Source organism: Monodelphis domestica, chromosome 6 (genome assembly GCF_027887165.1).
Source record: "Monodelphis domestica isolate mMonDom1 chromosome 6, mMonDom1.pri, whole genome shotgun sequence".
Taxonomy (NCBI): Eukaryota; Metazoa; Chordata; class Mammalia; order Didelphimorphia; family Didelphidae; genus Monodelphis; species Monodelphis domestica.
In genome coordinates this window covers 141,987,228-142,009,147 of record NC_077232.1, presented here as the reverse complement: position 1 = coordinate 142,009,147, position 21,920 = coordinate 141,987,228, and the positions used below count along the sequence as shown (strand labels likewise).

The 21,920-nt window shown below is 42.7% G+C and overlaps 1 protein-coding gene across 2 annotated transcripts in view; it reads right to left on the bottom strand.

Moving 5' to 3' along the window:
- The window catches only part of SRD5A3 (steroid 5 alpha-reductase 3), a 43,037-nt gene extending 23,688 nt beyond the window's left edge, over positions 1 to 19,349 (bottom strand). Inside the window, exons 1-4 of one of the 2 annotated variants that reach the window (XM_056802627.1) lie at positions 19,007 to 19,349; positions 7,772 to 7,914; positions 4,508 to 4,705; positions 588 to 719 (exon numbers count right to left, since the gene is read on the bottom strand). In XM_056802627.1, the coding sequence (XP_056658605.1) occupies positions 588 to 719; positions 4,508 to 4,705; positions 7,772 to 7,914; positions 19,007 to 19,242 (709 nt within the window). In that variant the 5' untranslated portion in view covers positions 19,243 to 19,349. The remainder of the gene's footprint in view (positions 1 to 587; positions 720 to 4,507; positions 4,706 to 7,771; positions 7,915 to 19,006) is intronic. The other variant, XM_001370815.4, reaches the window with a different exon arrangement.
- Between the last annotated feature and the right edge of the window lie 2,571 nt (positions 19,350 to 21,920).

Below are 21,920 nucleotides of genomic sequence, written 5' to 3'. Positions count from 1 at the left end.
TTCTCTGATGTCAAGTACACTGCCCAAAACATGGGCATTTTAGAATCATAGAATTCTGTTGGTTCTTATTTTTTCATTATAATCATTCAGTATTTTTTACATCTCAATGTATAAGAAGCCAGGAGGAGGATTTTACATGAAACTATGAATTTTTTTCATTTTTAAAAAATGTATGTTAAATTTTAACATGGTAGTAACAAGAGTACCCATGTACCCTTCTGAATTTCTATTTTTCTTCTGCATATTTTTAAATGTATATTTGTCCTGTTTTAAAATTTCAATGACTACTCACTAATTGTTTGCTCCCCCCACCCCCAGAAATCCTTCTTTGTAATGTAACAAATTATTGTCAAGCAAAACAAGTCAACACACCAACTGTGGCTGGAAAATATAAAAATCCTTGAACGTTAGAGCTGGAAGGGACAGAGATGATCTAGTCTAAACCCCTTGTTTTTCAGATGAAGAATCTGAGACCATGAAAAGCAAACTGATTTACTATTACTAAGTCATTAGTCTGGTTAACAAAGAAAAGTACAGTTATCCTCTTAGGATTAGCACTTGGAGGCTGTAAATCCAAATAAGCTCACCTGAATCATTCTTCCTCATATTAGCCAGGATGACATGGCACCTGTACTGATGGACAGATGCCCAGATGAACATCATCATTCCCAGGATATGGAACCAACGCGCCTGCATCAACAGACTTTTCCCTACGTAAACTGTGGAGGTAACAGTGACCTGATTAGCACAATGTTGCTGACATCAGAAATAAAGTGAATTTGAAAAAAAGAAAAATCCCAATGAGTTAGGTCAATGGCAGAGCTCCTATATATCCATCCTCCCCATCTCATTTTCTCCTGATGGACTTGGAAGGGGTACCCTGGATGCAGAGTGCAGAAACTCTCCCTGCCTTCCCTTCAGTTCTCTGGACAAGGCAGTGTTACTCTCCGCTGGCAGAAAACCCCACTTAAAATATTTTTCATCCATCAGCACACTCCAGGCTGTGTTCCCTTTCAGAAATGTCATTCTGTCCTCTACCCATTCTGTGGCCAGTAACAATGCTGTCACACTGAAAGGTTTCTGGTACTATTCCTTCCACCATGAAAAGGGAAACTGACAGGTTTCTAGGGAGGAGAAGCAGTGCTTAAAGGAGATTCATCCTGTTTTAATGACAGAAAACAGTTTCTAGAAAAACAGAGGGCAGTCACTATTTCTGCATATTTAGTGTGAATATGAAGCAAGGGAGGGTCAGAAACGAGGTCTTCTGGAGACCTAAAAAAGCCCAGATTATAGGCATAAAAGGGAATAGGTATCTTCTAATTGAAAAGATCCTAGTCCATAGTTACAGGAGTTTTATGGATTATAGAATCTGATTTTTAGAACAGAAAGAGATACCAGCTGGTCCAATTCTCTCACTTTACAGAGGAAGAATCTGAGACCCAGAGAGGTGTGACTCCCCAGAGGTCACACATAGGACTTGAATGTAATTGCAGGAAAAGAATCTCCAGGGGGAAAAATCTTAAATCCTGAAATAAGTCTAAAAACATGAGGTGGCAAAGGACACAATCTTCCTCCTAAAAGATTCTCTTACTTGGGTCTTGTGTAGCCAGGCTGCTCAGACAACAGTGCTCCAGGTGTCCTTCCCAGCAGAAAAAGCTTCGATGAGCAAGGAAGGGACATTTCCTAAATTATAATCCCCTAAAGGAGTAGGTCAGGGGCAGGGATGTGTACAAGGTAGGATGGGGCGAAAGGAGGGGTCCCAATAAAGGCTTTGGGAATCCTAGAACAGCCACCCTGGGAGGCAGACGGCTGGCAGCATCAGGACAGGTGAGATGAAAGAAAGTCTCAGTGAATCTCGTCACAGGAACATCGAGCGTCTGGCAAATATGCTCTAAAATCCATGTGTGCCCCACTTCTCCCCAGAGTTCTCATAGGAAAAGTTCAGAAAGTGGGGAAGAGGAAACAAGAGAGCTCCAAGACTGGAACAACCTCCAGGAAGTGATGCAGAGCGAGAGGAGCAGAACCAGGAGAACATTGTACACAGAGACAAACACACTGTGGTATCATCGAACGTAATGGACTTCTCCATTGGTGGTGGTGTAATGTCCCTGAACAACTTGCAGGGACCCAGGAGAAAAAAACACCATTCATAAGCAAAGGATAAACTATGGGAGTGGAAACACCGAGAAAAAGCAACTGCCTGAATACAGAGGTTGAGGGGACATGACAGAGGATAGACTCTAAATGAACACTCTAATGCAAATACTATCAACAAAGCAATGGGTTCAAATCAAGAAAACATCTAATGCCCAGTGGACTTACGCGTCGGCTATGGGGGGTGGGGGGGAGGAAAAGAAAATGATCTATGTCTTTAACGAATAATGCTTGGAAATGATCAAATAAAATATATTAAAAAAAAAAAAAAACAAGAGAGCTCCAAGAGAGCTGAGTAACATCAGTCACCAATCCAAGCACAAACACTTATTAAGGGCTGGCTCTGAGTCTGCCAGGGACTGTGCAAGATATGAGGGAGATAAAGGCAGAAGGGAATCAGACAAGATAGGAGGCTAGAAGCTAACAGCCAAAAGCTCAATGGAGAACAAACAGAGTTTTTACTGCAGAAAACCCAAAGGTGGCTGTCATTTTCCAAGAATGTGTGAAAATCATGGCATTAACTGAAAGAGTGTCAAAGAGGTTTTTCCCAGGATGGAAAACACTGCATCTCACTTTAATTCTTCTGATTACATTTAGAACAACTTAACTGAGGCATCTTATTCTAAGCATCCTGAATTATCAGAGGGATCTTTCTGGCTGGGTCATGATTCTGATTTTGAGAAAATAAATTCTACACAAAGAGACAAAGTAAGTACAAACATAATTTAAGAAGCCTTCTCTGAAAACACATAAGTGCCTTTGGGGAAAATTTAGATAGGGAGGGAGAAATCAAACTGAACCATTGCTTAAATATATTAGACACAGAAAATTCAATCTCAATTTGTATAGATGGGATAAGGGTTGCCTTTAGGAAACAAAAAGGAAATATGACTTTGAGAGAAAATATTCTAGTAAGAAAAAAAAATAGTGCTGGAATCCATGTAGCTGTAGCAAAACCCAACTTGCACCTAAGGTGCTATTATATTAGCCTGTAGAAAATGTTGAGGCTGCAATCCTTATCCCAACTGTACAAATTGAGATTGAATTTTCTGTGCCTAATATATTTAAGGGTTTGATTTCTATCTCCCTATCTGAATTTTCCCCAAAGGCATTCATGTGCTTTCAAAGAATGCTTCTTAAATTATGTTTGTACTTACTTCCTCTCTTTGCACAGAATTTATTTTCTCAAAACTTAGGGGGGAAAAAAACTGTCACTACAACCTGATCTCTTACAGTAAGCAATGCCATTGTGTAGAAGTTAAAGGATATACTTCTCCCTTTTCTTAACAACTAATAAATTGTTTTCAGGGAATTTACCTTATAGGGGTATTGCTTGGGTGCTTGCTGGGAAGTGCTGCGTCAAGAAAAAGTTTAGTGCCAACTAATTTAAAAATTAAAAGACACACACAATTCAGAATTTCATTTTTCTTCTACTTCAGAGGTTCTTAACCTTTTTTTTTTGGTTTGTTTCACAGACTCCTTATGGCAGTCTGGTAAAGACTGTGAACCCCTTCTCAGAACAATGTTTTTAAACAATTGAGGAAAATACGAAATTTCAGTTAGAGGTTAATGAAAAGAAAGACGTATTTTTTCCCCCCATCTGAGTTCACGGCGTTCTTGAAATGTCAGATCTTTGGAATCTATGGATCCCAGGTTAAGAAGCCATGCTTTCAATATAAAGAACATTTTTAAAAGTTTAGCATGTGATTTCAATTTATACTTCCTATTGCCCTTTTCCTCCTTTCTTTGACCCTCCTTTTAAATAGCTTGTTATCGATGATAGAAAGGATCCTACCCTAATAGAAAAGAGGAATATTTTGTTATTTGTCATAGGATTAAGGGCTTTTTTCTCTTTGGTAAACTTGGATCTGAATAAATCATTCCCACAGCAAAAGGGTCAGGAGCCACAATGCAGCAACCTAAGCACAGAGAGTGGTTGGGGCAGTAGCTGGGCCAGGGGGCAGGTACCCATTATTCTAGGGTTCAATCCATCACCTCAGCTCCTCTCCAACTCTGCTCCCTGAGTATCACTTATGCCCTGAAGAAGCAAAATCACATTCACACACACATTTCTGTTGATTGTACTTACAAACAGATCCAAAGCTCCTTGAACCCAAGAAATCTGATCTTCCAATTTCCAAATTTTCCATAATGCCTTTGATGGCATTTGGTCCCAAACTACACTGTTAATGAATCTCAAAGAGCTATGGCACACAGACCAAGGGGAGAGAGAAAGTAAGTGTGAAAATAATTTAAGAAGCGTTCTCTGAAAGCAGACGAATGCCTTTTGGGGAAATCTAGCTAGGGGCTAGAAATCATACAGAACCACTCCTGAAGTAGTAGACACACTCACCATTTCTGCCCTTAACCGGCACTTGGCTCAGCACAGTTAGGCCAATAATAATATAATAAGAGATTCCAAAGCAGTACTGAACCACGTGAATCACACTCTCGGAGAACACGCTGATGAAGAGGCACTCGCTGAGCCTGCGGATGCTGTGCAGCCAGACAAACACTAGAACCAAGAAGGCAGACAGGGCCAGCTCATCACCTGCAACAAAAAGCACAGCACGCTCAGGATACGGCTCTTCTGGGATGAGCCTTCTTTCTTTTTTTGGTCAAAGGCAATTTGTTTTTCCAATGACACAGAATCATTTTTAACATGATTTCCAAAATGACAAGATGCAAACCGTCTCCCTCCTTTCTTTCCCTCCCCATCACGGAGATGGTAAGCCTTTTGGTCTGGGTTATACAGCAGCTAATTTTAAAGCTATTTTCCCATCATTAAACACAGAACCATACATCCTTCGCCTCAAAGACCTTTAGTCCTGGTTTAAATAGTTCTGTTTAGCTCACACTCCCTCATTTTTATAGCCAGATAGTAACAAATGCCCAGAGGTGGGGATCAGAATCGCACCTATCCCCCAGGGTTGTTGTGAGAATCAACTGAGATAATATTTGTAGTATTCAGCAAAGTGCCTGGTCCATAGAAAGGGATACAAAAATGTTATTGTTAATTTCTTAAAAGTATCTTATCTGTTACCTTGTAGATGAAGGATTCTGAGTTACAGGGAAAGCATATTGCACTTGGATAAAAATTATTGGGTCTGAGAGACAAGACAAGTTTTTTGGAAATGTGTCTCATCCCTTACAGGCTGGTTAGTTGCCATCTTTTTTTTCCTTTAAAAGGACCCAAATGCCATCGCTGGTGATATTATTTGGGTGTCACATAAATTAGATTCAAGTGAAGCAGTGTTGCCCAATACTGTCAGCCTCACTCTTTCTTCTAGGGTCATGGAAGTCCTTCGGCAAGACAAAAGTCTAGACCAGGATGGACTGGGATGCCGGGGATGACCTTGGCATCTTCCACATCTATCTGACCAAGCTCTAAGCACACCACAGGGCCTGTTTCAGCCACCTTCATTTATTCCCATCTGCCAGAGGGGGTCTTCCCGTGCCTCCCCTAACTCACTAACAGGCTTGAAACCTGCCGGTCACCTCAATCTAGTATGGCCCATTTGCTGAAATGGTTTATTGGGATATGGCCACTGTGCACGCTGCAGCTTCAACTTGGAGTCCCAACTGATGGCCAAGGCAAGCAGACTCCAAAGGAAGAGAGCAGCCCTCCCATCAGACACTAGCATTCCCTGACCCCTTTGGGGAGGTACTCTATACAGCAAGGATCTATGCTTCCCAGCACTTTCAGGCACCCAGGGCTAGTCTTGGAAGCCTCCCAAAGCATTTATGCATCATGGATGCTAAGTCCCCTGCATCCTGCCTCAGTGGAGACAGGGGAGGGAGGAAGTCATTTAAGAGAGAGACCAAAGACGAAATCTAGAGTGGCATGTGCTGAATGAGAAAAGGAGCACGAACTAAAAACAAACTAAAATAAAAACAAAATTTTCTGAAAGCAGGAAAATTGTGCATTTCGTAGGACAACCAAATGCAAACAAATCCCTGGATAGTCCTGCTCTTGACCTTCCCCTCCTCTCCCTCTAAGGGAAAAGGACAGTTCCATAATATATGCCCCCAAATCAAGTTTTAGTTCTTCAGGAATATCCACAAGTGAAAAATCCAAACACGTCCTCCTAAGGTTGTTTCAGTCCCATTCAACAAAATCCTGAAAAATGCTCATTTAAATGAGCAGGAGCTGGGGTGGAATTGTCTCTCCTTTCAAAATGGTTTTTATACTGGTCTTCCTCTCTTGAGGCTCCTCCTTGGGAACAAGTTCTGCTGGTTTGACAGCCCAAGATTCTTGTTCCTGGGGATGGGACAGGGTTGAGGATCTGGGGAACGAAAGAGATTTTCATCTTGCTCCTAGCTGGTTAATTTGTTTGAAGTCAGTTATGATCTTTTGCTCCCAGGTCTCTATATTTAAAAGCGTAGCTATGGAAAGAGGGGATTTTGTAATTATATGAAAAATAAATGGCAAAGATGGGATTATTCTCATGCCACAAACTCACTATATAACATTTTTATTTTTTTTCCTTCCCAAAATTTTGCATCAAGTTTTCCAGCAGAGTCCTGAGACTATATATGCTGATTATTTCAGTGATGGTATGTTTCCAAGTAACTCTAAAGGCTAAGACAGTTCTTCTTGTTGTTGTTCTTCTCATTCTTCTTTTTTAAACCCTTACCTTCCATTTTAGAATTAATACTGTATATTGGTTCTAAGGCAGAAGAGTGGGAAGGGCTAGGCAAAGGGTCCCAGTGATAATACGAAGTGTCTGAGGCCAGATATCTTTTTTTTCTTCTTTTCAAATATGTAAAGACTTCCCTGATCCTTCTATGGATCTGGGCTCTTGCTGACGGTGGGTCACTGCCTGTGGACAGCTTCCCTGTGCCCTTCATTGCCCTACAAGCTCCACGCAGAGTATCTGGGGCAGAGCACTCATCTCAGAGTCAGGAAAGAAAGTTAAAAAAAGCCATTTACCCACTCTAGAAGTTTCATTTCCCCCCTTTTCCCTCTACCTCCCACTTTAAGTAAGACTCATCATAGTTCTGTTGTTGCCCAGTCATCCGACTTTTCACGAATCCATTTGGGATTTTCTTGGCAAAGACCCTAGACTGGTTTGCCATTTCTTTCTTTTCTTTTTTCCAAAAAATAAATTTATTTCTTTAGAATATTTTCCCATGGTTCCATGATTCACGTTCTCTCCCTCCCCTCTTCGGGAGCTGACAAGCAATTCCACTGGGTTATCTACATCTTATTGCTCTTTCTTGAGCTTAGGAGAACATGCAGGCAAACAGGGTCAAGTGACTTCTCCAGGGTCTCACAGCTAGTCGGTCTCTGCGGCCAAATCTGGACTCGGGTTTGACTCTCCTCTTTTATCTAAGGCAACACCCAGTGACCTGGTTGGCAGAGTCCCTTTCGCATGGTTTTATTCTCACAACAACCCTGCGAGGGGAGGAATCTGAGGCCGAGGCACTGATTTGTCGGGGGTCCTGTAGCGGGGGTGGGGGGTGTCTCTGAAGCGAGATCCAGTCCCCGGCCAAGGCTGGGGGTCTCTGAGACCCGGAGGGAACTGGACAAAACACTGACTGTTCTCCAATTCCCCAGGCCGGCTGTAAGGCCTGGGTCTGACCACGTGTGTGAAGTGCGTGGGTTGGGGGTTACCTTGTATCTGGGAAGCCCCGAGTTTCCCAAGCAAGTCATGAAGCCACCCTGGAAAGGGTGTTCCCAGGAGCAGGGCCCTGGTCAGGCACAAAAGCAAGAAGCCGTTCCACGCCACCGAAATGATATAGAAATGGGAAAACCACCTGCAGAAACAACAGAAGCTCGGGTCAGTCTGGAGGCAGGTGGCGCCTTCTAGCACGGCATTCTATCAGAGAGCCAGTCAGGACTTCCTTCAGGAATGGCGCTCCTTGGCGGCAGGCCTCCGTGTTGCCCAAAGCTTCACAGGAACCCCCCCAAATCTGGTGACTCTGAGATGGAGGCTCCGTGAGCAGCGCCTCTTATTTTCCAATGATCCCCTGACCTGGCCTTGACTTCCCAAGGCCAGGAATGTAGGATCACTGCCCCTTGCGATAACAGGTCAGGGATGATTTCCAAAGATTTAGTAAAAAAAAAATCTAAACTCTCAAGCACCACAATCGGGGCAGATTGGCATTATTTGTCTAGAGATTAAAATATTCTACTTAAGTATGTAGGGAGCCATAGGTTCCACTTTTATTTGATGGTAGCTAGGGGGTCCAACAGATAAAGAACCAGGTCTGGAGTCAGGAAGGCCTGAGTTCAAATCTTGTCCCAGACATTTACTTGCTGTGTGAAACCCTGGGCAAGTCATTTAACCAGTCAGCCTCAGTGTCCTCGTCTGTAAAATGAGCTGGAGAAGGAAATGGCTAATCACTCCAGCATCTATGCCAAGAAAACCCCAAAAAGGGTCCCAAAGAGCCAGACAGAACTGAAAAACAACTGAAGAGGAAGAATGAAATGACCAGGAAATAGATATCTCACCCCATGAGGTCACTGGGAGTGGACCAGGATGCTCGTCTAGGAGCCAGAAAGACCAGGTTTAGGATCTCTAGTTTAGTTTTCATTTGGGGATTTTTAATTTGTTCACTTTCTAGCTTTTTAATTTGCATGCCCAATTCATTTCTGCCCTCCCTAATTTGCTATGAACTAAAGGATATGAATTTCCCCCTTAGTACTGCTTTGGCTGCATCCCATAGATTTGGAAAGGATGTTTCATCATTGTCATTTTCTTCAATGAAATTATTGTTTCTATGGTTTGTTCTTTAACCCATTTTGGAGAAAGGTGGAGGGGGGAGGTGGCACCAAGAAAAACTTGAAGGAATAAGAAAATTAGGATAATCTACATTACACAAAAAGGCACACAGGAGTGGGAGGGGAAGAATACAACTATAAGTAGGAGAGGAAGAGAGTGCTAAAAGGTAATACTCAACCCTTACTCTCAGTGGAATCAATTCCTAGAGGGAAGGGCATCTAGATCGATTGGGATATGGAATTCTATCTTACCCTATAGGGAAGCTAAAAGGGGAAAACTAAGGAGGGGGGGAAGGTAAGAGAGGGGGAAGGGAATTTAATAGACCCTAAAAAAATAAAGGGGAATAAAAAGGGAGGGGGTGGAAAGGGAGGGTGGGGAGGGAAGCAATACTAGGGAGGGAGAGTGTGTAGGGTAGCTTAAAAAGATCTCAAAAGAAAAAAAGAGAGGAATAAGAAGGGGGGGGAAGAAAGTAAAAATAAGGGTGGGGATTAGGGGGACTGGCTAAAAATAGAATACTGGTATAGAAGGAAATATTGAAAGAGGAAAGGGCAGGACAAGGAGATAAAATCAAAATGTTGGGGAATACACAGGTAGTAATCATAACTTTGAATGGGAATGGGATGAAGACCAGGTTTAAATTCTGCTGTGTGGGTTAGGCAGGTCCTCAAGACCCCTTGAACCCTGGCATGCCAATGCTGTCCATGGAGCTTTCTGGGCAAAATGTTTGGGAACCATCCCCCAGCTGTTACTGCAATGGGCAGAAATCCTATATTCATTGGCTACTGGAGGGGTCCACTATTTGCTTCCTCAGTGGATTGAGACAGACACAGCTAGAAAGTATGATGCAAGATTTTAACTCTGGTCTTCCTGACTCCAAACCCAGTGCACTGCCTCCTAAGCCAAGGCTGAGTGTTATGCCTTGTTGTTCTCCCTCATTTTAGAAGGGGACACAGGACATCCATCCCCAGGGGTGGTCTGGGCAGTCACACGGGGTCCTCAGGTTCCTCTCTTCCAGAATCCTCTAAGCCCAGGACAATGGGCCTGGTTCGGGGGGGGCAGTGGATGACATTAGATTTTAACTCACACACACTCAGGCTAGCATCCCCTCATTTCCCCTGGCGCACAGTACGATTTCTGCTGTGGGGATTCCGATTCTCCAGTTACCTTTTCCCACTCTCTCCCTTTCCCCATTCTCACAGGACCCTTCAGGAAGGTCTCCCAGGAAGGGCAAGCTTCTGGAGTGCTAGAATTCTGATATTCTGCCTAAAAAAAAATAGAGAGTGCAAAATAGGAGCTCAAGGGTCAAAGAATGTGAAATGATAAGCTCTACCTTTATCTGCAGATTTGCAAAACATCTGAATAGGAGGAGGTGTCACAGGAATTGAGTTCAATCCCTTCTGATATTTACTGCTTTGTTGGGCCTCTCCAGCTTTCTTCAAGTGTAAAATGAGGGAGGTGAGTCCCTTTCTAGCAATCAAGCACTTATCTGCCTTCAAAGTTTAAACAAAAATACCACCAAGAACAACAACAAAAAAATCATGGCAGAATGAGCTTTCTTGGTCATCTTAAAACAAATCTAGAAGACGGAAGTTTCTAAATTGTATCATCAAATTGCTTCACAAACAGCTGACTTCTCAGAAAATTACTATGTGCCAATGATTTTTTAGAAACTCAAATCTCTGACAGCAAAAAGGAAATAAAAAACCCCACCAACAGCAAAGAACCCTCAAAATATCCTATGTAAATGTAATGAATACGTTTAATTTATTTGAGCTTTAATTCTCAGATAGGTTTAATAGTTAGAAAAATAAAACATTCAGTTTAATCATATTTAAGCAGTCAATGTGCCACATGAAAGGAAGGAAAAAGTGACTCTGCCAGCCTGTACCCACTGCTGGCCCAATTTAAGTATTAAAAAAAGAAAAATATGTCAAAGTTTACCAATACTATGAAATTTACCAGATTCTACCAGACTAGATTCTGTTCTAACTTTCAATAGTTCAAAAAGCCTGTGATTTCATTGGGACAGGGGTTTTCTTGCTATGGTCAAACATAAAGGACTGAAATCATTTGATGGCTCATCTTCTCTAAGTTTAGCCAAGCTGGTCCTTGACATAGACACAGTTTCTTCCTGGATCTGCATTAAATTCACAGAATCCAAGTTAGTAGGCACCTCAGAGGTCCTCTAGCCCCACATGGACCTGAATGAGAGCTTTAGGGAACCAAGGATAAGACCTCCAATGATGCTCTTCCCACCACCTCCCAAGTGAGCTGTTTTGACTCTGAGCATGCTCCATCTTTATCTGCAGAACATGCAAATAAACATAAACATGTAGATGCAGAACATCTGAATATGGGGAAGTAAAAGAAGTCTGGAAGTTTCCCCTTAATTCATACCTAGATCAGCTTGTTTGTACCTTCTAGGGAGGGTCCCTAGCACTTCTCCAAAGGGGGAAGAGAGAACAAGAGTAAATAAGCCCCACCATTCTGCCTGAAGAAAACCTTTCAATATATTTAAAGATATCCATCAAGTCTCTTCCTCTACCTCCAACTTAAAGCCTTATCTTTTCCAGGCTCTAGAGTCCTTCTTGTCCAATTTGGCATTTTCTTGGCAAAGATACTGGAGTGGTTTGCTATTTCCTTCTCTGGCTCATTTTATAGAGGAAACCAAGGCAGACCAGGTTAAGAGACTTGCCCTGGGTCCCACAGCTAGGAAGTATCTCAAGCCAGATTTAAACTCAGGTCCTTCCAACTCTAGGTTCAGACACTCGGTCCACTGTACCACCCAGCTGCCCTCTTTTCCAGGATAAAGACCCTTAATTCCTTAAACTGATCTTCATATGGCTTGATCTCAAGGGCTTCCCTCCACCACCCACATCCTCTTAAAATGGGTTCTTCTAAACAACACAGTCCTGCAGAGGGAGGGTGATGAGGGACTCGTCTTCCTGTAGCCCAAGAACAGGCACCTTTTCTGCCCTGTGCCAGGGCATGCCCCTTGATAGGAGCCTGGCCACCTTTAGGCATGAAGGGGCAGAACCCAGTGAGGGTATCGGTAAAAGGGAGAGAAGGAAGAGAGCAGAAAGATGGTTGGATCTGGAATCAGGGGACCTGAGTCAGATTCAGTGTGACCTCGAGCAAGCCTTCTTCCATGTCTTCGTAATTTGGTTTTCTCCTCCATAAAACAAGGGGGGACGGCCTGGGTGATCTCTAAGGTCCTGAGGGTGAGGGGCAGTGAAGGGCAGCGATGGAAACAGGGTGCTCGTACTCTAAAATCTTTTATTTCTCACCTTTTAGCACTAGCATGCAACATTAGTCAAGCATGAACTGCAGCAGCAATCACCTGTAATGGATCAGTAATGTTCACTAGTGGGCATCAGCTTTGTGCTGCTCTGTTTTATGAATGACTCCTACTGTTCTAGATTTACTTTAGTCCTGAACTGTAAGACATAATCCATCACCTAGAGTGGTCCTCCAGTGTACTGCATCCCCCTCCCTGCTCCCATCATTGAAGAAAAACATTGCAGAAAGGTGGACGATGGGAGGAACATGGAACCTGAGCAATGGGGGCTCTGACATGCCATAGGATCCCTCCAAACCTCCACCAGCTATTTCACCATCTTAAAGCTCTTCTTCTTCAAATACATTCTTTTCTCACTTCTAGACTGGACAGAGTTTGAGTCTCCCATTCTTGGGGTGAGACCCCGCTACAAACTTGGATGTGCTTCTCCCACCACAGTCCCTTCCAGATCCAAATCTGATCCTTTGGATGAAACTAGGATATTACTCTACATCAGGCAAGTACGATTTCTCAGGGCCACACAGAATCTGAAGAACGTGCAGGCTATTATTCTCTCCAGAAGCTGACACACTGAATGATCCTTCACACCCTTTGGCCTCCTATACAACCAGTTAGTAAACAGTTATTCATTGCCTACTAAGTACTGTAAAAAATAGATACGAATCCAGGACTTCAATCCCCAGAATGCCCTGTAATCTCACTGAATTCTCACGTGGGCCGAGATCGAGAAGGTCTTTGACCTGATTGCAAAGGCTTTTGTCTTTCTTTTTGGACTTCCATTTGGAGCAGAGGCGTCTCTTCCATGATGTAAGATTATCTTGTCTAGGCCTCTCTGGACTAGGCACATGTTTCCTATCCTGTATTTTCTTTAATCCTTAATCTTTAATAAACCTCATAAAAATATAATACTCCTTGCAGAGAGAAACTAATTTCTACCTGCCTCAGTCTCCCCTAAATTTTAATCTTTACAGTACCAAGCACTGTGCTACATGTAGTGGACACAAATAAGGAAAAGAGGGCACCTGTGTGTCCTCTAAGAGCTTAAAATTGTGCTGTTCAATCCTGTCGGACTCCTCACAACCCTGGGGTCCATAGTTCGCTGTGCGGTTCTCTGGGAGGTTTTCTGGGCAAAGATACTGGAGTGGTTTACCATTTGCTTCAACAGTGGATTCAAGCAAACAGAGATTAAGTTTGTGTCTGGGACCAGATCTGTACTCGGGTCTTCCCGGCTCTATCCATTGAACTACCTTGGCTGCCTCCAATGGGGAAGACCACACGGAAGGAGGAGAGGGGATAGGGAGGGAGGGCAGTGATGAAATCCAGAGGAGAGAACCAGCTGGGATAGCTCAGAGGGCTGCCCTGGTGCCCTCCTCATCAGTGAAGGATCTGGGAGAAGCTCTCCACTGTCTACCCTGCAGGGCAGGGACTTGTGATCTTGCAAGATCCTGAGATTCCTCAGGGAAACAAGAAATATCCAGTACAGTTCATCAACTGTAGGGAACTGCAGGGACTCAAGGATCAATTGATAGAATAACAGATAGAGTGGGAAGGGACCTCAAAGGTCATTTGTTCCCCCTCTCTCATTTTCCAGATGAGGAAACTGAGGCAAAGAGAAGCTAAATAACTTGCCCAAAGTTAAGGTGAGAAGCTGTATTTTTTCCTACAATAATAAAAGGAGCCACTACGTGACTCGATGGTTAGAGCTCTAGACCTGGACCTAAGAACTGAGTTCAAATATGGCCTCGGACACTAGCTGTGTCGCCCTGGTCAAGTCACTTAACCTCTTTGCCTCAGTTTCCTCATCTGGAAAATAAGAATCATGACAATGCCTGACTATTAGAACTGTCGTGGGGATCAAATGAGAGAATTTGTAAAGTCAAGTGCCATATAAGTGCTAGCTATTATTAATAATTATATAGTTGTTAATGGGAGTTTTTGCTATGCTGATTGCTTTTCTAATATGGCAACGAGAGGCCACGTGTCTTAGTGGTTAGAACGATGACTGAAGTTGGGAAAAGTTATTCCTACCTCCATTATAAACCAGCTGTGAGATGCTTAAGCTAAGGGCTTAAGATACCAGAATGTCAGGAGCTTCTTCCTGGTCCCTAAGAGGATGGAGCTGAGTTTAAATGCAGCCCCTGATACTTAGATGTGTGACTCTACCCAAGTCACATACCCTCTAACTGCCTCAGTTTCCCCAACTGTAAAGTGGGGAATAATCCATTCTACCTACTTTCCAGGATTCTTGGGAGATCAAACAAGATACTATCTTCATGCTGTCTCCTCCATTAGCTTGTGAGTTCTTTGAGTGCAGGGACTATCTTTTGCTTCTTTGAATCACCAGTGTTGAGTACAGTTCTGACACATAGTGGGTGCTTAATATAAAATGTTGAATGACTGATTCATCCAGTGCCTCATGCATAATAGGTACTTAGCGAATGCTTGTTCCCTTCCCTTTCAAAAAGTTCTTATTCTTCGAATAAAGAATTAAATTTCTTCATTTGTGTTCTAGTAATGACAACTGATGGGATCCCAGAAGAGCTATCTGCTTCAGCTGCCATTTTTTTTAAACCCCTCCTTTCCATCTTAGAACTAATACCATGTATTGATTCCAAGGCAAACGAGTGGGAAGGGCTAGGCAATGGGGTCAAGTGATTAGTCCAGGGTCACATAGCTAGGAAGTATCGGAATCCACATTTGAACCCAGGACCTTCTATCTCTGGACCTGGCTCTCCATCCACTGAGCCACCCAGCTGCCCCCATCAGCCGCCATTTTTACAGATGAGGAAACTGAAGCCAAGAAAGCTAAGTGGCAGAGGCAGCATGAAACCTAGTTCCTCTGACTCCAAATCTTTTTTCCAATGAACACAGTTCCTACCTTACCCTGTTGTTTTTAATTTCTAAAAATTCAATTAAAAATAAAAATTTAGATGGAATACAACGGAATCAAATATGGATTTTCAACATTCAGATTATAGACAAGTACTTCTTCCTTCTCAATAGCAACCATGGTTCACACACCTTTCATTGTTTAACTGGAGCTGCCCCTTTATCTACACTGACATTATACAAAAAAGAAATGTATTGTTTAGAGACAGAGAAAACAATGGCTGAGCCTTTGCATGGGAGGTTCTGCTCCAAAACTCTGGAGGAAGTCTAGTATTATTTCATAATTTAGTGGAAAGTCAAGAAGTTACTAGAAGCCCCAAAAAGAACCAACTGTTAATAATAATAAGGAATAAGGGAAAATCAGTCACTAAGTCCTTGAGCAAGTAAATCAGTTAACTCCTGGGCTTCTGGGTGACCTCTAAGGGTCATTCAGCTTTAAGTTCTGTGATGTCTTGAGTTTTTGCTCACCTATGACAATATAAGCAGTGACTTGTTTTCTTCTGCCAGGGTAGGATCCAAAGAAATCAGTAATAAACGCGGACCGTCAATACCAGAAAAGCCTAGAATTTCATCTCTGTGGGGCATTCCTCCGGCTAAAGATGATCCATGATTTGGTTACAAGCCCACGTTTATACTACTGGTAAGTGTTGAGGGTAGGTGTGAAGCCAGGTCTTCTTGGCTCCAAGCCCACGCACGCCCTGCCTCTTATCAATCATTGTGCAAGGGCATATTTTTCCAAAAACAGATAATTAATTGAGAGATTCAGTATACTGCAAGGAGCATTTGTCCTCTTCGACTTATTTTATGAGTATATTATGAATAGAAGACATGATCATACGTAGGAAAAAAAGGAAGGGGGGAGAAAAAACAAGTCTGATTACAACCAGAATTACAACCTACTTTGGCAAACATAAATTGTAACCCCTTTGGCTTAATGATAGGGATAATCTGAGAAAATTAAGGTTTAGTTAAGGTAAATTTTGTCAGCACCTTATTATGTCTGCCTTCTTTATTTTTTTTTCCTCATCAGAAAAAGTGTAGTCATCAATACATGTCAATACAAAGGAACACAGATTTAGTGGCGGAGGGACCTTTTTTTCTATTCTAATGTCATTTAGTAGATGACAAAACCAAGAGGCTAAGTGACTTTCCTGAAGTTGTCCGAGTAGCTTTGTAAATGGCAGAACTAGATAAACTCTTAGGGACTGTGGCTAAGTTTAGGGCTCTTTCCACACTAGCCCACGCTGCTCCTCCAGCAGTGAGAACATAGTGATTAATTAAATTTCAAAAATCAAGTTAAATGCAGCCTTTTTGCCACGGGAGATAGTTTAGATTGCTTTTGGACTATATTTTTGTGTCATCAAAGATCCCAAACGCTTCTTTCCTAAATGCCAAATATAAATATACTCTTAGCTGTACCTTGGCACGCATGTTTTTTAAGAAGTGAAGACATTATCAAAACCACCCCCCTTCAAATCTCAGATTCAGTGAATTGCTCCTTAATCTAGATTTCAATTCTAGCAATTTGATTTTATCTTTCAAGAAAACCATAAGCCCCATACATCTTTTTTTTTTTTAAACCTTTACCTTCTGTCTTGGAATCAATACTGTGTACTTGATTACAAGTACTTGTGTAATTGATTACAGTGGTAAGGGCTAGGCAATGGGGGTCAAGTGACTTGCCCAGGGTCACACAGCTAGGAAGTGTCTGAGGAAACCCCATACATCTTATCATGGGTTATGGTGAAAACTTGATATTCCAAATGGTAGCAGAGGCATTTTAGAGACAGAATACGTTGGGTCCCTGGACTTACAGAAAAACTGCATTAAGAGGGTAGAGCCAAAATGGCGGCTTATAGTCCCAGCGAGAGTAGAAACTGCTCTGATAATCCTTCCAAACCAATCTCTAAACAGCACCTCAAAACAATAGGAGTCAAGAACTAACAGAAAGATAGAGAGAGGGGGCTCTCTTGTGGAAAACAACTTAAAAGGTAGGCAGAGAAAATTGATTTTCATAGGATTGGGAGAATGGGAAGTAAAACTGCACACAGAGATCATGGAAGAAATTCAGTCTTTAAAAATTAGAATTGGGCAAATAGAAGCTAATGATTTCATGAGACATCAAGAAATAATAAAACAAAATAAAAAGAATTAAAAAAAGAAATATGAACTATCTCATTATAAAAACTAACTTGGAAAATAGATTCAGGAGGGGCAATTTAAGAATTATTAGACCACCTTAAAGTCATGATTTATTTTTTAAAAAGCCTAGACATTATTTTACAAGAAATGATCAAAGAAAACCGCTCTGATATTCTCTGATATTCTGAGCTTTAGTGCAGTGTTTGGTACATAATAGGCCCTTAGGTAATAAATATTTGTTCCTCCTCCACTTCCCTATATTTGGTTAGCCTATTCCCTGCTATTACCATTCCTTTCTCTAGCTTTCTGATCCTCATTCTGAAGAAAAGGTTATCAGATCAATACGGTCAAAGCTTTTGGAAAGGGTATGGATCTGTCAAGGAACTGATTTTGTTCCATAGATCACCTCTGTTACTTCCCACAGCAACATTTTTTCCTTGGCCTTCCTTCCCTCTTTGGACTGGCTCCCCTACATTATTCGAGAAAACAATGTATACAGTAATAACCTTATAAAGAAAACTTGAAAGACTTGAGAACCCAATCAATTCAAGTACAAGTCACAATTCTAAAAAATCAATTAAAAAAAAGACTGAGAACTACCTCGAGGTAGAGAAGATGAGGGCGACATTTTTTTTGGACATGACCAATGTAGGAAATTTTACTTTTTTTTGAATATGTATATTTCTTATGAGAATTTTTTTGGGAGGGGTAATTAATGGAAGATAACTAATTTTAAAACTTCGGGGGGGGGGGCAGCTGGGTAGCTCAGTGGATTGAGAGTCAGGCCTAGAGATGGGAGGTCCTAGGTTCAAATCTGACCTCAGACACTTCCCAGCTGTGTGACCCTGGGCAAGTCACTTGACTCCCATTGCCTAGCCCTTACCACTGTTCTGCCTTGGAGCCAATACACAGTATTGACTCCAAGACGGAAGGTAAGGGTTAAAAAAAAAAACCCAACAACTTCTGGGAGGATGAAAGATTTCTCTTTTGTTTTTGTATCTCCAAAAGACAATGCCTGACAATGATAAACACTTTTCTATTCATTTTCCATTATTATTTATATTTATGAATATATTTTATCATATTTATATTTATCCAATGTCATTTATGTAGAGAATAAGTATGAATGAGGAAGAGGTTTGGGGATTTAAAAAAAAAACCCTTCCCTTCCATCTTAGAATCAATACTGTGTATTGGTTCCAAGGCAGAAGAGTGGTAAGGGCTAGGCAATGGGGGTTAAGTGACTTCCCCAGGGTCACACAGCTGGGAAGTGTCTGAGGCCATATTTGAACCCAGGACCTGCTGTCTCTAAGCCTGGTTCTCAATCCCCTGAGCCACCTAGCTGCCCTCAGGTTTAGAGTATTTTAAAAAGCCATACTTTTTTTTAGTATTACAATTCAAAGCTGGAAAATGATGCCAAGGAGTGGGAGTAGGGGGGAAGCTGTAAAGATTTTTCCTACCAAAGCAATAGCTTATGCCTAATGTCAAATGAGACCACAGGGCATAGGACAGTTCATTGTCCGGATATAAAACGCCTGTGCTATGAATCCCATGGTAGTCCGTGCTGTGCAGCTGGAACCCCAGCCCTCGTGGCATTAGCGCACATCCCAACATTGCCAAAGTCATTCCGGGCCAGGGCTCGGCTCTTTTATGCCAGGCTCCAGAGTCGCCCTCACATATATGCCCTTTGCTGCCCCCTGCAGGCCGCACTAAGGAGCGGCGCGAGGACTTCTCCCGTGTGGCCCAGGCTCCTCCAAGAGAGAGCTAGGGAGCGGAGAGGAAGGTGGCTAGTTACCTCTTGGGCAAATCGAAGACCTCGTAGGAGGTCGGGCGCAGCTGCCCCACGCTCTTGGTTTTTCCATAGCGAATCAGGTCCTTGAAAAAGGTAGACAGAGCCAAGGGGCCTTGGGGAAAGGCGCTGGGCGGCACAGACTGCAGCAGCAGGGCCAGGAGGAAGGCGGAGGCCAGGATCAGCCACAGGGCACCGATGGGAGTGAGCCGCAGGAGCCCGACTCCCAACCAGGGTGCCATAGCCAGCACCAGAACACCACGCCGCGGGCTGGCTCAAAGCTGGGCGCAAGCGCGCAGGCGTCCTTGGGAACGTTGCCCGGCCCTGCGGGCTCCGAGCCTTGGAATGCGTTTGACGCGTCACGCGGGGCGGAGACTCAGAGGCTTTGCCCCGCCTGGCTAAGATAGCGCGTTCCGCACCCTTCCCTGCGGTACCCAGGAACTCCTGGACGCCCTCGAGTGGTGCGCCCTCCCCCGGGTACCCTAGCCCCACTGCCTCCGTTGATCCTCCCGCTTTGGGGGGTTGCGGAAGCTCCCTAAACAAGCGCAAGGAGTGTAAAAAAGTGAACAATAAACAAGATACAAGCAATCACAAGTGTGCAGGGTGGGTGAGTCTGTCCCACTCTACATTAGTGCATTAAAGCTAGTGGGCTCCTATCTTGATGCCGGATTCGTTTGTCTTCAGATCTTGCGGTGGAGCCTAAGGGAGAAATGTTTTAGGACACTGCGACAGAAGTCAAGATGGAAATAGGTCCCAATCTAGGGCAATGAGGCTTCTATGTGTGACTCCCAAGCATTTTCCAAAGAGGAAGAATCAAAGCTGTGGAGCATGCAACCCAGAGTGGGTGCCAGGAGGGGGCACCTTTGAACATAACTTTTCTATAAACGCACCTCTTTTCATGCCAGGAAATCCTGGGCTGCTGAGGCAATCCGAACGAATTTCTTGAGTGCCTACTATGTGCCAAGCGCTGGGAATGAAACAATCTCTATTTCCCTAATAGGAAAGACAAATACACGTAAGTGCAGCACAAATTTAGAGAGGGTAAGTACAGATCTATCAAAAGTACTCAGATGTAAGTGAGATAGTTTGGGAGGGAGGGCACTAGGAGTTGGGGGCATTAGGAAAGGCTCTATGCAACGGATGCTGGGGTCAGACCCATTCTAAGTCAAGTCGCATGAATTGCAAAAGTAGACAGTAAAAAGAGTCACAACTTTCAAATAAAAGGGGGAAACAATTTTAAAGGCTGCCTAGGCTCTAAATTGCCTTGTTTGATTTATGCCTGGTTGACATGCAGAAAATATTTGCCCAGGGAATTTATGCATTTGCAAATTAGACAAAGGCTCTATTACAAGTTTTCCTAAGGCAATTAATTCGAATACTTCTGTAAGAGTATAATGTGGATTGTTGATCACACTAGCAGAAAACAGTAGAAGCTACAACAAATGGTATTTCAGAAGAGGTTATTCACTGATAAAAGTCAGCATGTCTTACTTGCCAGTACATTGCAGAGCAGTATACTAAATTGGCATCAATCATAATATTTACTGATGCTTGATTGGACACTTTGGGAAAGGTCTAGGGTATAGAGAAGAAATGAAATAAGACCACTGTCTCCGAAGGGAATATAAAACGTGAACATATTGTAAAAAATACTTTGGAGCCAATACATATCTAATCGGTGTCCACTATATCAAAGAAAGGCAAGAACTCCCTTTTTGTTTGTTCAATGGCAAATTTAACAAAAATTTAAGTGAAAGACACCGTGCTAGAGGCACAAAAGAGAAAAAGAAAAAAGTGCCGGCCCTCAGCAACAACTGACATTTATAGACATTAATATCGCCTCCAACCCAGCGAGGGAGGTCCATTTTGCAAATGAGGAAAGTGAAGTTGATAAAGATTAAGTGACTTCTCATGCCCACACAGCTTCTAAGTATCAGAGGCAGAATTCACACCAAAGATTATTCTTATCTCAGACTCAGAGCTCTTTCTTGTAGAAGGAGCCTCTCACATGCTTAAGATCTACTGTCTGAGCACATTCAAGGGCAATACAGGAGAGGGCAGAGGCAGGGGAGAGAATAAAAGAATCGCACACAGAGAGCTGGAGAGATCAGGAAAGGTTTCATGGGAAATGTGTTGCCTAAGCTGAGTCTTGAGAAAAGATAGAGAAGTAAGAGTTGGGCTCTGTGCTGGACCTTCACAACTATCATGGCACTGGAGCCTCACAACAACTCTAGGAGAATAGGTGTTGTTATTTTCCCCATTTTTTTAATAGTTGAGGAAACTGAGGCAGTTTTAAGTGATTTGCCCAGGGTCACATAGCTTATATCAGAGGTCAGATCTGAAGACCCAAGCTCAGATCTTCCTGACTGACCCAGTTTGCTATCCACAGAACCACCTATGAATGAGTTCATTATAGGAATCAAAGTTAGAGTGTGCAAATGCACAGAGAAGGCACGTTGAGTTCTAGGAAGAACATGTAGTCATAGAGTCCATATAATATAGTAATATAAACAAAGACTATGAAAAGTGGGAGCTAGAATATGAAGGACCTTCAGGGTCAGATTGAGGCATTAAAAAAATTTCTAAAGACAATAGAAAGCTGCTCAAAATTTTTGAACAAAGGAATGCTACTTGTTAAACATGTTAAGACTTTTGAGCAGGGAGTGGAAGGTTCAGAATTATATCTTAGTAGGATTATTTTGGAAAGTGTGTGGTGGAGGGATTGGAAAGGGAGATGGGCTCAGAAACAGGGGTTCAATTAGGAGGCTTTTCAAATGATCTAGGGAAGAAATGATATGGGTCTGAACTAGGGTATTGGCTTTATGAGTAGTGAGAAGGCTGTAGGTACAAGAAAGGTTATCAAGATACATTCAACAAAACTTGACAACTAATTAAAGATGGAAAGTAGAGGAGGAGGAAG